At 42.4% G+C, this 16,139-nt stretch overlaps 1 protein-coding gene across 2 annotated transcripts in view; it reads left to right on the forward strand.

The window, feature by feature from the left end:
- Window positions 1-16,139, forward strand: part of AMPD3 (adenosine monophosphate deaminase 3) — a 45,768-nt gene that overhangs the window by 15,747 nt on the left and 13,882 nt on the right. For both annotated transcript variants that reach the window (XM_052810423.1, XM_052810422.1), the window contains exon 7: window positions 15,820-16,014. In XM_052810423.1, the coding sequence (XP_052666383.1) occupies window positions 15,820-16,014 (195 nt within the window). The remainder of the gene's footprint in view (window positions 1-15,819; window positions 16,015-16,139) is intronic.

Here is a 16,139-nt window from a genome sequence, read left to right on the forward strand (position 1 = left end):
CCCTGAACTTTGATTCATTCTGAGGTTGCTTCTTTTTCTCTCTTCTCTTTTTCTCTCTTCTCTTTTTCTCTCTTCTCTTTTTCTCTCTTCTCTTTTTCTCTCTTCTCTTTTTCTCTCTTCTCTTTTTCTCTCTTCTCTTTTTCTCTCTTCTCTTTTTCTCTCTTCTCTTTTTCTCTCTTCTCTTTTTCTCTCTTCTCTTTTTCTCTCTTCTCTTTTTCTCTCTTCTCTTTTTCTCTCTTCTCTTTTTCTCTCTTCTCTTTTTCTCTCTTCTCTTTTTCTCTCTTCTCTTTTTCTCTCTTCTCTTTTTCTCTCTTCTCTTTTTCTCTCTTCTCTTTTTCTCTCTTCTCTTTTTCTCTCTTCTCTTTTTCTCTCTTCTCTTTTTCTCTCTTCTCTTTTTCTCTCTTCTCTTTTTCTCTCTTCTCTTTTTCTCTCTTCTCTTTTTCTCTCTTCTCTTTTTCTCTCTTCTCTTTTTCTCTCTTCTCTTTTTCTCTCTTCTCTTTTTCTCTCTTCTCTTTTTCTCTCTTCTCTTTTTCTCTCTTCTCTTTTTCTCTCTTCTCTTTTTCTCTCTTCTCTTTTTCTCTCTTCTCTTTTTCTCTCTTCTCTTTTTCTCTCTTCTCTTTTTCTCTCTTCTCTTTTTCTCTCTTCTCTTTTTCTCTCTTCTCTTTTTCTCTCTTCTCTTTTTTTTTTCCCCCTTCTTTTTTTTTTTTTCCCCCCCAGTAGCTACATACTGACTTTGATGAAATTCAGTTTCATCATATAAACCAAAGTGATAGCAAATGGGAAGGCTTATGGGTTAGCCTAAGATTAAAAGGACAGGAATGCCTCTCTGTACCTCTGTTAGCATTACATGTAATGGTGCCTTACCACTGTTAACTGACAGTAAAGCTGTATTTTGTGCTTCCAAAGCGGTGTGTATACTACTTCTCCCCTCCTGTCTTGCAGAGATGCTGAGGTAAATTCTTGTGTCTGCCCTCAGTCTTGCAAGTAAGCACAAAATGTTGAGGCAGAAAGCCATCAATCATTATAATGCAAAAATTCTGTAGAGACCATAAAGAAAGCTTTTCCTCTGTCCTTTCTTTTAGTAATTAAAAGAACAGAAAAAGAAATTTGTTTCTCTTCACAGCAGTGTTATTTCTGTATTCGTGTGAATACAAACATTATAGGGCTTGATTCTGTGCATTTTGCAATGAGTACAGCCAAAGAAGAAGCTGGAGACACAGAGATTTGCATCTCCTGGGTTTTGGGTTGCTCTGGATGGTGTAGGTATGAATTAGACAAGCTCCTGATGGACTCTGCCCAGCTCTAGGGACTATTTTGGCTGTCAGGAGCATTACTGCTAGGGCAGAGTATTTTGTGTCTTCTGCCTCTCATGCTGATTACAGAGCTGCAAGGAAAGAATCAAGCTCATTATATAAAGCTGTTGCATCCTATCTGAAAAGCTAATGCAATATAAAGATATTGGTGAGTAGGGAATCTAGCAGTGGGATGTGGAATGAGTTCCCTTCAATCCAGCATTGAATTAAAGGCTGCAGAGGATTCACTGTCAAGTTCATGAAGCCCATAGCTATCGGCGTAGAAGTATTTATGAGTTAAAGTGCATGTGTTTGGAAAATCAGGTAGTTTGCACCTGTGGATACTAATCGATGCACTGGAAAAGCTCAGTATCATTTAAAGGGCTTCCCTTGGCATTTGTTTTTTGCTCTATTTATCACTTACTGCTCTGAATCTAGAGCATATGCCTAATTCAGTGCAACACTATTTCTGATATGCACAGCTAAGCATCCATAAAATAGATCTGAGCTGGATGTTTTGTGGAGATTTGAGAGACAGGGGAAGGAAGGAGAAGCAATGCAGGAAGACGAGGAAGGCAGAGTGGTTTAGGGAAGTTGGTGCTGGTGAGACGTGATTTGGAGGGCAATGGGAACTCCTTCAGGCTGCAAGTTGTATGTAGATGTAACTATCTTGACTGAGAAGTACAAGCATTTAATCCACAAAGCCTGCAGACAGAATGGCTTGGGTGGTCAGATCAATAACGACAGGCAAGGCTAGCCTGAACTGAGAAGGTGCCGCGGAAGACAGGCTGGCTTCATTCCACAGAGAACTGCTGAGTGAAGGGAATTCTACCACCCTTTAATTGCAAGGAAATTGATGTCCACCGTTGCTTGAATGACATGATGGAATTAAAAGAATTAAGGAAACCTTTGTGTTAACAATTGTTTTCATTTGTTAAAAAGGTGAGTTCACTGAAGGCATATTATGTGTTCCAAGCTAGGCTTCTGTCACTCATTGTGTTTCTTCTTTTCATTGAAGATTAATGTGACCTTGAGTAAAAGGTGTCCTCCTGGGGCAAGGGGAAAATAAGAACTGCAACAAGAAATTTGGCTAAGGGCATGCAGCTGAGGGTTTTTTCCACTAAGGGGAAATTGGGCTGGAGTGGCATTGTAACAAATCTGGAAACACAAATAGAATGTTTGCAAATAGAAGCAAATAGACCTTGTGGTAGGGGCTTATTACTCATGGCCCTGAAAAGCCTCAGCTTACTTCATGTATAGTATGAAGAACAAAATAATAACAGCTTAAAATGGGACTGGTTTTGTCTTTTTGGGGGGGAGGGAGGAGGCAAAGGTGGCATTTGTCACCCTTATATAAATGCAATCTGTTCAAATTCTTTTCATAGATGCCTTTCATAATTAACAATGAAATTAGTAACAATTTCTCAGCATAACATTTATTATTATTATAGTAATAATAAAATCCCTATAAGGTGTGTCTAAGGATTCTGTGTTTAGATGCTTCATTTGGATAGGATTGCACACTGAATTGTGAAAGTGCATAAAAGCATACACACGAATTATGTGCTAGGGTAGGTCAAAGCTCAAATAATTAAAACCTTCCAAAAAGTTGCATTGCTTCTAAAAAACAATGAAGAAAAAGCTGTGTGATACTCTGTAAGACTTTTGTTGTTACTGAAGTTGCTGCTTACCCAAAGGTCAGAATACACCAAGTAGTTAAAAAAGGTAGCCAAAGTACTGCACATTCTCTGGAAAAACCATGAAAGAGACTCTAGGAAAGTCTTTTTACTCTTGGGAATAAGTATATTTAGGGAGAGGGAGGAGGAAAAAAAAGGGGAAAATCTTGGTTCTTAGAGAATAAGCCTGACGTGATTAGCTCAGCTATAGAGCTATGTGTGATATGCTTGTGGGGACTGGAGAAGATTTCACAGGAGCTTACTGAATTGCAGAGGCACACTTGAGAGAATTATTTCTCAAAAAGGAAGCAGGACTTTAAAAGAAATGCAGTTACTACTGTGTCATTCATGTGATCCTTGCATACAAGCAAACAAAAGGAACAAAATGTGGCCTTGCTTTCTGTCCTTACCCTCCTAACAATAGTGAATTCATGTTGATTTAAAGAAAGAGGAATTGTTTTGGTTTGGTTTGGTTTTTTTCAAGACTCATTAATTCCAGTAACTGAGCCACCACTGGAACTAGTGCATTCTGAAATTCAGTAAACTACACTTATTCAGGTTCCCTACACCTGGTATTCTAATCTTGTGACTTGCTTTTCCTGAATGTCTAATGCTTATAGGGCATCTATTAACTGTTATTTCATTCTCCCATGTAAGTTGACCAAGCCTAGCAGTTTAGAGTATTTCACTGGTTCAGGAGGAGTTTATAGTAAACAATATTTGTTTCTAAAACAGATGATGTTTATTATCCTGAGTAAGCATATATATAATGCACTTGGGTTCAAATGGCTATACAGGTACTCTGAGGAGTGTAATAATATGTCAAGTGGAGCTGTTTTTACTATTTTAGACACAGCATTGTTTACTGTGCATTAGTAGTGTACTTCACGTTGTGTACTTTGAGACAGTAATATGTTTCTTGCCTTTTCATTTAGCTTTAAAGTGTCCAGCATATTTGAACTAGGCAGTGATTAACAATTAAATGTTAATGTTTAGGATTCAGTTTATATCTTGGTCTTCAGTTATGCTATTAACAGTCACGTGGAGATAGATTTACCCTTAGAAAGCGACAATTTCTGTATGCATAAACTGCAAATTAAGTGACTACATGTGCCAAGTAAAACTGGCATTTCTGTGGACTGTATGTCATAGCATAAGCTGAGGTTTACATTGCAGGAGTACGGCTGTTACTTATTCAGGTGCTCCATGATCTGTTTCCTACGGATCCTTAAAAGCAGATCAGGATGTCTGTTGGTGGAATCTGAAAGCTGCAGACATAGTCACTATGCAAAGGGGAACACACTGGTCTCACATACGTGTCCATGTTTGCAGTTTCCTGGACAGAAGAGTCCTGGATGAGAGTCCTTGCAGAGAAGTAGGTTCAGTGACTCCTTGTAGCTAGTTGGTTTATCTGAGAATTCCTTCTAGTGTGAACTCCTGCATACAGGCTATGTATGCAGCTCTTGTTGGGAGTGTGTCCTTGGGAATGCTAGTTATTTCCATTTTAAAAAGCATAGTGCAGTGGGTTCAACTTATATCCAATGTCAGCATCCAACCTTCAGATCTTGTTCCATTATTGCTTGTGAGACTGAAGTGTCCCCTCATTGTCTCTTCTGGATGTACAAATACCTGTTTACAGTTGATCACATTAACTCTCAAATTGCACCTTGAAAGCCAAATAAGTTTCATTTTTACAATCACATGGCAGGGTGGGTTCTCCAGCTCCTATTTCCTTTTGTGACGTTTCTTGGGAATGTTGTATTTGTTTTTTTTAAATGTAGACAGCAAAACTGGGTGCGTTCTGACAGCTGCATTACAAGTATTGTGCAGAAGCAAGATGATTTTTTATTTCTGCTTTGAAGCTCCTTTCTTACTCCATAGGAGGAGTTAGAGCAGCCTTTTCCACTACAGTTTCACATAAGACTTCATGGTACAGTGTTACTTATAATGATTCCAAACCAGCTCCTACCAATATATGGGACAGTACTGTGTGGTGCTTTTTAGACTTATTATCTGAATAATCATGTCCCTGTTACATATCATCTTCAAACTTGTGTTACAAACTGACTGTCTGGCTTCCTACTCCTTCTGCAGAACCATTCTGCCAGTTGGTCTTGTAAGACTTGTCTCCAGTACCAGGCAGTTGGTGCACAAGGCACATGTTAGAAATAGTGAACAAGTTGGCGATTGCTTCTGACCGCACATCCCTGTGCTCACAGCCATCTATGTCCAGGTAGGGCCTGGGCCAGAGGAAAGTGGGAAGCTTAGCAGACAGGCTGCAGCACTGTGGCTTCTGGGTGAGCAGAAACTGCTTCTGCTAGGATTTGGCAGTCTGGACTTGAAGGCAGTTTCAGAGTCCGTCAAACTGTCCCCAGGGCCATTGTGCTCATTATGTGTCAACTGTGAAATCTAATCAGAACAGTGGTTTGTTTTGGTTTTAAATTGATAGGAATTTGTTGGTAGAGTAATTTCATTGTTTCGCCTAGGACATGCATTAGGCTATTTTCTTGTTCAGTCAGAATTTCTCAAGGAAATTCAAAGCAAATGGACCGTGGAGCAGCAGCTCTGCTGCTCCACACACTGGTTATTGCTGTGCTGTTAGATTCCTTAAGGCCATTATTCCAGCTAAGGCCTATTCTTCCCTTTAAAGTACTCGGTCCTTAGAAACTGCAATTAGTATTACCTGCCTTTTCAAACAAGAAGTAGTTGGGGAATATACCTGGTTTTCTTCTGTTCTTTATCGGTGTAGTTAAGATAACAAACGTTTGACTGCAAGGAACTGCAATGGATTTGTTTTACATACCTGCTGGAGGCACCTAAGGAATTACACGTACTGAAAGGAAAACTTAAATCAACAAACCAACCCCCAAATCTCATCAGTTATTTCTTTGGATTGTGTTCTAATATAGGCTGCTCAAATAGCAGTGCAAGCTTCTGAGTAAAAGAAAAGTGTACCTGTGGAAACCATTTGGTTCTCGTCAATTTTTTTTAAAAATGGGACTTCAACAAAAAACTGAAGGAGTACACTCAGCCCTTCTGTGAAGCTTGCACTTCCCTTAGTGTGTGAAGAGATCTGAAGCAACTGAAAAATCTGTCAGCATTATGAGTAGCTGTATTATTATTAAACTTGGGGAAAAAAGGTGACAAAATCTCTCATATGTTCATTTTGCAGTTCTAGTGACCCGAGGTGTTTCATGTGGCTGAAATAAAAAAATGAATTGTACTTTTGAAAATGGCTGAGAATTCCAGGTCCTTTCAGTCAGAGAGGATGGTTATTGTTATAGACGCTCGTGACAAATTGGAGGAGCCAATTTGTATTAAATGACAAGATCGAATTTATTAGCAAGCGATAAGAGAGCAAAACAGCGCTGGGCGGCCGGGGAGACAGTGCTCCGCCAAAGGCTCGCGCCGAAAATGGGGAAGAGTCCCTTTATTTATACAGTTTCTAGTTTCTGTCTACGTGACGGCTGGTGTCTTCTGCATTGTGTGTGCGTTTGTGCCGTCAGTTGCTAGGTGGTCGTAATCTGCCTTCAGGTGGCGGCTGGTATCTTCTGCATTGTGTGTGCGTTTGCGCCGTTATTTGTTTGTTAGGTGGAACGTCTTTCGTTAATCATCGGTACTTAACTGGATACTGTGGTTTTAGATAAGCGAGGAATGTCTCTACCCCCACATGCGATTTCATGAACAAAGTTAACCAGTTCATTACAATCCCCCCTTTTCTATTTTATCCTGATTTTGTTCATTAAATCGATCCAATGCTTCTTTTGCCCACCCGAGGATAGGAGTAATTCCTCCGTCCCCGATTTGTTCGTATTGCTTCCATAGCAGCATTAAGTGTGCAGTTTCTAAGCGTCCTTTAACAATAGCGATTAACCTATTGAAAATGCATGGCCCAAAAGTCAAAAATAAGATTAATACAATAAGAGGTCCTGCAATAGTCGACAATAGGGTGGTTAACCAGGGTGAATAGTTAAACATAGACTCATACCAGCTCTGTTGTGATTCCCGGTCTTTTTTTCGTTTTTCTAACCCCTCTCGTAGCTTGGCCATGGTATCTCTAACTACCCCAGTATGGTCAACATATACACAACACTCCTCCCGTAGGGCTGCACATAACCCCCCCTGTTGCATGAACATTAGGTCTAAGCCCCGTCTGTTTTGTAATACTACTTCTGATAAAGACCTAACAGACTGTTCCAGGGCTGTCATGGCCTTTTCTATCCTGGCTAAATCTTCATCGACTGCTACCCTTAAAGATTGAAATTTTTGATTTTGTTGTACGAGGGAGGTTATTCCTGTACCAGCTCCAGCAGCTCCGACTGCCAGGAGTGTTGCCACCGTGAGGGCTGTAAAGGGCTCACGCTTTTGTATATGATGGGCCTGAGTAGTTTGATAGTCATAAACGAAATCTTCGGGATGGTAAATAAGCCTAGGTATCACAGCTACTTGTATACAATATTCAGTTGTCCAATTAAAGACCTTTAGGGATATACAAGGTGTAACCCCAGTTTGGGAACAAATCCACTTAGTATTATCTGCAGGAATTAACCATTCAGCTGTTATTTCTCCTGATTTGCGAGTTGTGTTACATAGGTGTCGTTTGTCTTTTGGGACATTTCCTATACACTTTCCTTTTCCCGATACTTGGGACATTGTTATTCCTTGCTTACGTTCAGATTCCTTATTCCACAAGCACTGAGCTGGATTTGTTCTGTTGGCTTTCTTAAATCTACTGTCCACCCCAATAGCTTCATAAAAGGGTGGCTGAATGTCGTAACATAACCAACAATGTTCAGTTATATTGGGGTAGGTGGTATTCAGTACCTGATAACTGGCTTGAAGCATATTCCACAATGGGCTGACGCTGACTTCGGGTGCAAGAGTCGAGGGTTTGATTTTTACTGATACGCCCGGGATGCTATTTTCAATGACGTTGATGTTAGGAGAGATTGTAACAGTATGTACAATACTGTTACTTCCACCTTCCTCTACCAGGACCAGATTTGGTCCGACATCTGAAGTATGTGGGAAGGGATTTTCTTTTCTTATTTGGATGAACCCTCCTCGATCCGTCCCTGGTTCCCATATTCTTATTCCCCACATCTTCCCATGCAACCATCCTGAATTCTCAGGCTGTCTGATAGTCATATTCAAGCTGGTACAATTCGATTTGTATTTTCCTCCTAATAGTTCCCCGTCATGAGCATAAGAGGGAAGTTTACATCCTTGTGGACTCCATTTTACGTCTAAAAATAAATCAGGATTCCCAACTCTCCATCCAGTAGCTATAGTCTCACAACCCCAATATGCACAATAATAGTGCCCAGGGTAATTGCAATATGAACGGCCTGGGTTCGAAAGGGGGCACATATAAATGGCTGGTTTAATCCCTAACTTCTCTTTACCACAGGAATAGGGAGACACATGCCCTAGCATACTGCATATTGTCACATTAAAGGACGGAGATCCAGGGGTAGTAACAGTTTGCAATACCTTTGATCGATCTGGTTGTATTAAAGACCATTTGAAGGGTTGATGGTGGATGTTCCCACATATCATAGGTAGATACCATAATAATATCATCCAGACACGGATTGCTGGTGGGGTTCCCCGAGGAGTACCAACAGGTGTCAACGTCAATTCTTGATTTTCTCTCTGCCAGAATATGCCCAGCCGGACTCCCAGAGTCCATCCTTCCCCTCGTAGTGTCTGTTCCCCGCTATTACCTGCCGATGATCTCACGGTGTACTCACGCTCCCTTTTCCGTACGCCTCTGCCTACTTCGCCTACTCCGGTGCCTGGAGCAGTGAGGTTTTTCATCTTCTCGGCAGCAGTAGTACTTCTCAGGGGCGTGTTTTCCACTTACAAAGCCCTTACGGGGCTTAGTTCCTCCTCGGGAACTCGTGCAGGATATTTTATATTGCCTGGGAAATGACAAGACACTCGTAGGATTCAGGGTTATAGGAGCTCTGGGTTTGTTAGGGACTTCCCGCAGTTACTCCCCCACCCTTTGAGGAGGCTGTATTTTGGTCCCCTTCTCCTTTGGGTACACTGTGCACAGCCGTCCCTAGATGGGTGGCTGTTCTTACAGTGTGTCCACCAGCATTCCCTGTACAATTTTTTTATTTAAGAGCAGAAGCCGTCTTAGTGGCACGTCTAGTTTGTTTCCACATAAATCTAATAGCACACTGTTTTATAGTTCTGGACCAATCTTTCTCATATACTTCCCAGGTTTCAGGCACTAATAATTCCCTCCCACAAAGTAATTTCCCGATGTCTATTTTGTCCAACTGGTTCCTATTGGGGAATTGATGCTCTCGACATTCCATACAATAATAATGTCTCCTACTGGGACTACAATACCATTTCTCACCGCACTTTACACAGTTACGAAACACCCAACTCCAATGGTTGTGGTTATGATGCTTTAAACACGAAATCCCGTCAAGATACTCCGATGTCGTAGGGATTTTAGTCTCTACTTCACAACAAAAAGGTAAGTACCGAGGGGTTCCTGCTAGTTTGTATATACCAGCTCCGCCGGTTTGATGAGGTATCCGTTTTATACACCAAGGAACAAAATTCACCACCTGTAGATCATCTGGATACCTGGAACTACTGATATAAATTAGGTTTTACCGTTCTTCCAAAAGGATTCATTCACTCGTGTAGCTCCTTTTCTTCCTTATCACTAGTTTAAAGTCCTCTGAAGTCTTTGCTATTTCCCACTGATCTCTGGGTAAAGGTCCTTTAATTCGCGAGGCATGCGTCCATCCTCGTTCTGCAGTCCGGATAGCAGTTTCTGTGGTAAGTAAAACAAGAAAGGGCCCCTCCCACCTAGGAGTGAGAGAGGATTCTTTCCAGGCTCTGATCAATACCATATCACCTGGCTTTACCGAATGTATGGATATATCTAGGGGTGGTCTCTGTACTACCATCCCTTTCTTCCACAATTTTTCCCTTCTTTTCATTAGCTGAATTATATATGGGTTAATATTCTCTTCATCTAAAGTGGGGTAGTTGGCTGGACACTCCATATCATAAGGCATGCCATACAACATTTCAAATGGGGAAATTCCTGTATCTGTCCGGGGCTGAGTTCGAATGTTTAACAAAGCAATTGGTAAACACTTTACCCATGACATTTTGGTTTCTATCATTAATTTAGTCAACTGTTTCTTAATTTCACCATTCATCCGTTCTACCTTACCAGAGCTTTGGGGATGCCAGGGGGTATGGAATTCCCATTTAATTCCAAAGGGGGCCAGAGCTTCTCTTACCACCTTGGAAACAAAATGGGGGCCTCGATCTGAGTCAATAGTTTCAATATTCCCATATCGGGGTATAATATGTTCTAAAAGTACTTTCACTACTGTATTGGCAGTGGCCCTAGCAGTAGGGAATGCTTCTACATAATGGGTGAGGTGGTCCACTAATACCAGTAGGTGTTTGTACCGTCCCACTTTGGGGAGATCAGTAAAGTCAATCTGTATCTTAGCAAATGGTTGGTGTGCTAACTCCCGTCCTCCTGGTACTTGTTCTCTAAGACGTTGCTTATTAATTTTCTGACACATCAAACATCCCTGTACAATTCCCTTAGCCACATTATAAACTCCAATACACATATATTTAATTGCAAACTGATCAACTAATGCTTGAACACCCCAATGGGTCTTTAAGTGCATGCTCTTCATTATTTTCCATGTTAATGCTTTTGGTAATACTTGCCTCCCATCAGGTAATTCCCAATTACCCCCTTTTTCTATTACTCCCATCTCCTTTAATTTGTACATTTCTGGTTTACTAAATTGTGGGTTTAGGATTTTTGACGATTTTTCGTTTGTCAGTGGGGTGACTGTTATAGTCAGCAATGCTGCTGTCTTGGCCTCTTGGTCAGCCAGGTTATTCCCCCGAATTTCAGGAGATGTTCCCCTTTGATGTCCCCTAACATGTACTACCGCAATCCTCTCGGGCCCCCTAAGTGCCCGTAGGATTTTAACAATTAGCTCCTCATGGATTAAACCCTTTCCTTGGGAATTAGTAAGTCCCCGTTCCTCCCAAATTTTTCCAAACGTGTGTACTACTCCATATGCATATTTCGAATCAGTATATACCGTTCCCTTTTTGCCCTTTAAAAGTTCCAATGCCCTAAATATTGCGTACAACTCGCAGGCCTGCGCTGACCAACTAGGGCTGAGAGGCCCAGATTCCTTTACTTTTAGGCTTTCCCCATCTACAATTGCATACCCTGACTTTCTTTTTCCTGCTATTACTCGAGATGATCCATCAGCAAATAACTTCTCTCCCTCTCCCAATTCTACTTCTTCTAGATCTGGCCTAATTTTCGTTTGTTCTTCAATGGTTTGGAGGCAATTATGTGTTAGCTCCTCTTCAGGACCCCCATACAAAAACTGTGCCGGGTTCTGCAAGCTTGTTGTTCCGATCTCCAATTTAGGGGAATGGATTAGGATCCCCTCATATTTTAAAAGCCTGGCATCGGTGATCCATTTTTCAGCCTTTTGTTGGAGAACCCCTCGAATATTATGGGGAGAGAACACCCTTAATTCACTTCCAAATGTTACCTTATTCACTTCTTCCACGATCAGGGCTACAGCAACGACTGCCTGTAAACAGGTGGGCCACCCTCTACTGACGGGGTCTAATAATTTGGAAATATACCCTACGGGTTTCTTTTTCCCTGCCCACTCCTGGGTCAAAACCCCATATGCGCTCCCCTCAGTGGCCACAAATAAATAAAAGGGTCTCTGCACATCAGGCAAACTCAAGACAGGTGCGTTAGCTAGATCAGCTTTAAGACTCTCTAATCTCTCCTCATCCTCTTGGGTCCATTTAAGCAATCCATCCATAGTTAACTTTTGATACAAAAATTGCACTTTCGCACTAAAGTTCTCAATCCACTGCCTACAATACCCAAATAGCCCCAACAATTGTCTAATCTGTCGTTTATTCCTCGGGGCTTTCAGTGATAAAATTCCATTTACTCGTTCGGGGTCTAACTTCTTAGTCCCCTTGCTTATCCAGTGTCCTAAATATTTTACCTCCTCTTCCACAAACTGTAGTTTCGACCGTGATATTTTGAGGCCTTGAAGGCTCAAGAAATTTAACAACCGTATGCTTTCTTTTCTGACTGCCTCTTGATTTTCTCCTGCCAACAATAAGTCATCCACATACTGTACTAGCACGACCCCATCTTGCAGCCGGTATTCCCGTAGAATCCTTTCTAGGGCTTGTCCAAATAAGTTTGGGGATTCCGTAAACCCTTGGGGAAGTACAGTCCACCTTAACTGCTGTCTCCTATGAGTGTCTGGGTCTTCCCACTCGAAGGCAAAATAATCCCTACATTCCTCCTTTAGAGGGCATGACCAGAATGCATCCTTAAGATCTATTACACTATACCATTGATTCTCGGGCCCCAATTGACTCAACAGGGTGTGTGGGTTTGCCACTACCGGGAACCGGCTGACAGTTCGTTTATTGATTTCCCTTAGGTCATGCACCAACCGATAGCTGCCATCGGATTTCTTTACTGGTAAAATCGGGGTATTAAAAGGGGACATGCAGGGTTCAAGTAACCCTTTTCCCAATAGTCTCTCGATCTCAGGTTTTAGTCCCCTTCTCCCCTCATTAGATAAGGGATATTGTTTAATTCTCACTGGAATCTCGGGGTTCTTAATAACCACCTCAAACGGTTCAATATCCAGTTTTCCAACTGTTTCGGGAGTATACCACACTTCGGGGTTAATTTGCTTCTCGTCCACCTCTGTAAGGGGACAAAGCCTGATTTTTAACTCTTCCTTTTCCACGTCCACCCGAATCCCCATCTTTACGATTAAATCCCTACCTAATAAGTTGTATTCCGCTTCAGGTACTAACAGCAGCGTTCCAATTCCATATCGGCAACTTGATTCCACCGCCACATCTTTTATAACGGGGACCCTAAATGGTTCCCCTTTTGCTCCAATTACATTAACTTTATCCCCGGATATTTTACATCCTGGAGGTAATGATTGTACAGTAGACCTTTCGGCTCCGGTATCCACAAGAAAGGTCACCTCCTGGCGCTGAGGACCCACTTTTAAAGTTATCAAGGGCTCTTTCTTACCAGGGGTCCTCAGCACATAGAGCCCCTGACCCCGCTAATCCTCCTGGAACGCTTTCTCATCCTGAATCCTTTTTCTACATTCTCTCTTCATGTGTCCTTTTTTCCCCGCAATAGAAACATTCCACGGCTTTATCTCCTCTCCTCTCAATTCTTTCCTTATCTCCCCCACCAGACCTATCACACCTTATCACACCTTTCTGTCCTTTTCTTACCGCAGCAACCAGTAGCCTAGTCTGCCGCTTTTCAGTTTCCTCTTCTCGCCTCACATACACCTTCTGAGCCTCTCTAAGTAATTCATCCAGCCCCTGCTCCTGCCAGTCCTCAATTTTCTCTAACTTTTTCCTAATATCTCCCCAAGATTTTGCCACAAACTGAGTTTTCAGCAACGCCTGTCCCACAGGGGTAGCAGGGTCCACCCCAGAGTACAACTGGAAACTTTTTCTTAGCCTTTCAAGCCATTCTGTCGGGGTTTCATCTTTCTTCTGTTGTTCACTAAAGGCTTTATTAATATTCTGACCTCGGGGAACAGATTCTCGTATCCCCTGAATTATAATTGTTCTCAGATCTGACATATTATTCCTATGAGCTGGATCCTGGTTATTCCAGTCTGGCCGGTTTAAAGGCCATTTCTGATCCGCAGCCGGGCCAGCTTGATGTTGCTGATCCCACACTCTCATTCCAGCCCTTCTAATCATGTCCCTCTCTTCCACGGTAAATAGTATGCTCAGGATAGACTGTAATTCATCCCACGTGTACAAATTCGGTCCCAAGAATTGATCCAGCCTCTCGGCTACCCCCAGGGGATCATCTAACAAACTCCCCATTTCCTTCTTAAGTTCCCTTACATCCCCCGTATTAAGGGGAACTGCCACATACCCCGTTCCCGGTCCCCCCCGTCCATCCCCACCAGGCACTAACATTTCCCGAAGAGGAAACAATCTCTCCTCTCCTCGCCTTATTCTATTACGTGCAGACTTTCTGGGAGGGGGTGTCGGGGTCGGGGATCAGGTTCCGAATCTGACCCCTCCTGGGCCTGGGCTATTCCCTGGCCTTGGGGTGGGTCCTGAGGTGGAGGGGCCTGAGGGGCATAGGGAGGGGGCCAAAGGGGGTCCTCATCATCCTTTCGGGGTTTTTCCGGTCTTTTTTCCCTTAAGGCAAAGAGGCATGATGGTTCCCGAGATTGGGGAATCCATAAGGCAGCATATTTGCTCTCCTCTGGGCTGGCTGGTGGTCTCCTATTGTTTACCCATATATTTAATTGTTGACACACCCAATCCTCAGAGGACCCGAACACGGGCCAGAATACATGAGGATTGCTGAGGGGTTTCCCACCCCAAATCGCCATACAATAATTAATCATCTTTTCCTTAGACTTATTCTTTCTCCTTGGGGAACTGTTCCAATATCTTATCATCAGGCCTAGGGGACTATCTGGGGGTATGTCTGGTAACTTATCTTTCTTCCCCATCCCCATGGGTCCAGAGGGCTTGCTTTTCCTCTGCCCCATCTTCCGAGGTGCCTTTATCCACACACACACACTTCCCCTCGGTCGTGACTCGCTCCCTCGCGGGCTACGAGAACTGCACTACTGGAGGGTCCGCACTCGCGTGATCTCAGAGAGACCTCTCACACAGTCGCACCTCGGGATAACCACCCCAACCAAACGGCTCACAATTTATATACTCACCCACTCCTGGGGTCTTCGTTTGGTCTTCGTGCACAAAATTTAAGGGGTCCTGCAGGTTCTTTTGCTCAATTATCGTAATTTAAAGGGGGTTCGTGAGTCCAGGGTATGGTGGCGGCACCTCCTCAAGACGGGGCTATCCGGGGATAGGGCGCCTCCCCGCTTGCGAGGGTCCGCACCAAAGAACCTGGATCCGAGTCACGGCACCAAGTTTGTTATAGACGCTCGTGACAAATTGGAGGAGCCAATTTGTATTAAATGACAAGATCGAATTTATTAGCAAGCGATAAGAGAGCAAAACAGCGCTGGGCGGCCGGGGAGACAGTGCTCCGCCAAAGGCTCGCGCCGAAAATGGGGAAGAGTCCCTTTATTTATACAGTTTCTAGTTTCTGTCTACGTGACGGCTGGTATCTTCTGCATTGTGTGTGCGTTTGTGCCGTCAGTTGCTAGGTGGTCGTAATCTGCCTTCAGGTGGCGGCTGGTATCTTCTGCATTGTGTGTGCGTTTGCGCCGTTATTTGTTTGTTAGGTGGAACGTCTTTCGTTAATCATCGGTACTTAACTGGATACTGTGGTTTTAGATAAGCAAGGAATGTCTCTACCCCCACATGCGATTTCATGAACAAAGTTAACCAGTTCATTACAGTTATAACTATAGTCTATAACTAGGAAGACATCATCAATTTATGGATGAAATAAAAGGATACTACAGGATCAGAGTGTCCTTTAAGGAAGTATCAAATTTAATCTGAACTGAGGTTCTGTGATTGGCACTTTTAATGTATCTTAACTTGTCAAAAATTTTCTTATTTAAATAGGAAAGTATTAATTGAGGGCTATTTTATTTATAGTTCTGCTTATTGAATAATTCTTCCAAAACCAAAATCTCAGGGTTCTGAAACATTTTGACTTGCTTAGGCACTAATCCATTTGTTACTTAAGGAATATTGTAGAAGGCTTTAGTCAATGTTGTCACTGACATAGATACTTTGCTAATTTAAGTTTATGTATATGGATGATGGCATGAATAACCTTTTGATTACAGGTTGATACTCATATCCATGCTGCTGCTTGCATGAACCAGAAACACTTACTGAGGTTTATTAAACACACATATCAAACGGAGCCTGACAGGATTGTTGCAGAGAAAAAAGGCAAGAAGATGACTTTAAAGCAAGTCTTCGAAAGCCTTCACATGGACCCTTATGACCTCACTGTAGATTCTTTAGATGTCCACGCAGTAAGTCTATTAAAATGGCAAAATAAATGAGAGAAAGCTAAGTTTTCTAAGTGTGAAATTCTGGTTTCTACAGTTTTTGCACGATAACTTATTAAATCAGAATTTGAACTCATGCATTACTTTTC

The sequence above is a fragment of the Harpia harpyja genome, chromosome 16 (assembly GCF_026419915.1).
Source record: "Harpia harpyja isolate bHarHar1 chromosome 16, bHarHar1 primary haplotype, whole genome shotgun sequence".
In the NCBI taxonomy this organism is placed as follows: domain Eukaryota; kingdom Metazoa; phylum Chordata; class Aves; order Accipitriformes; family Accipitridae; genus Harpia; species Harpia harpyja.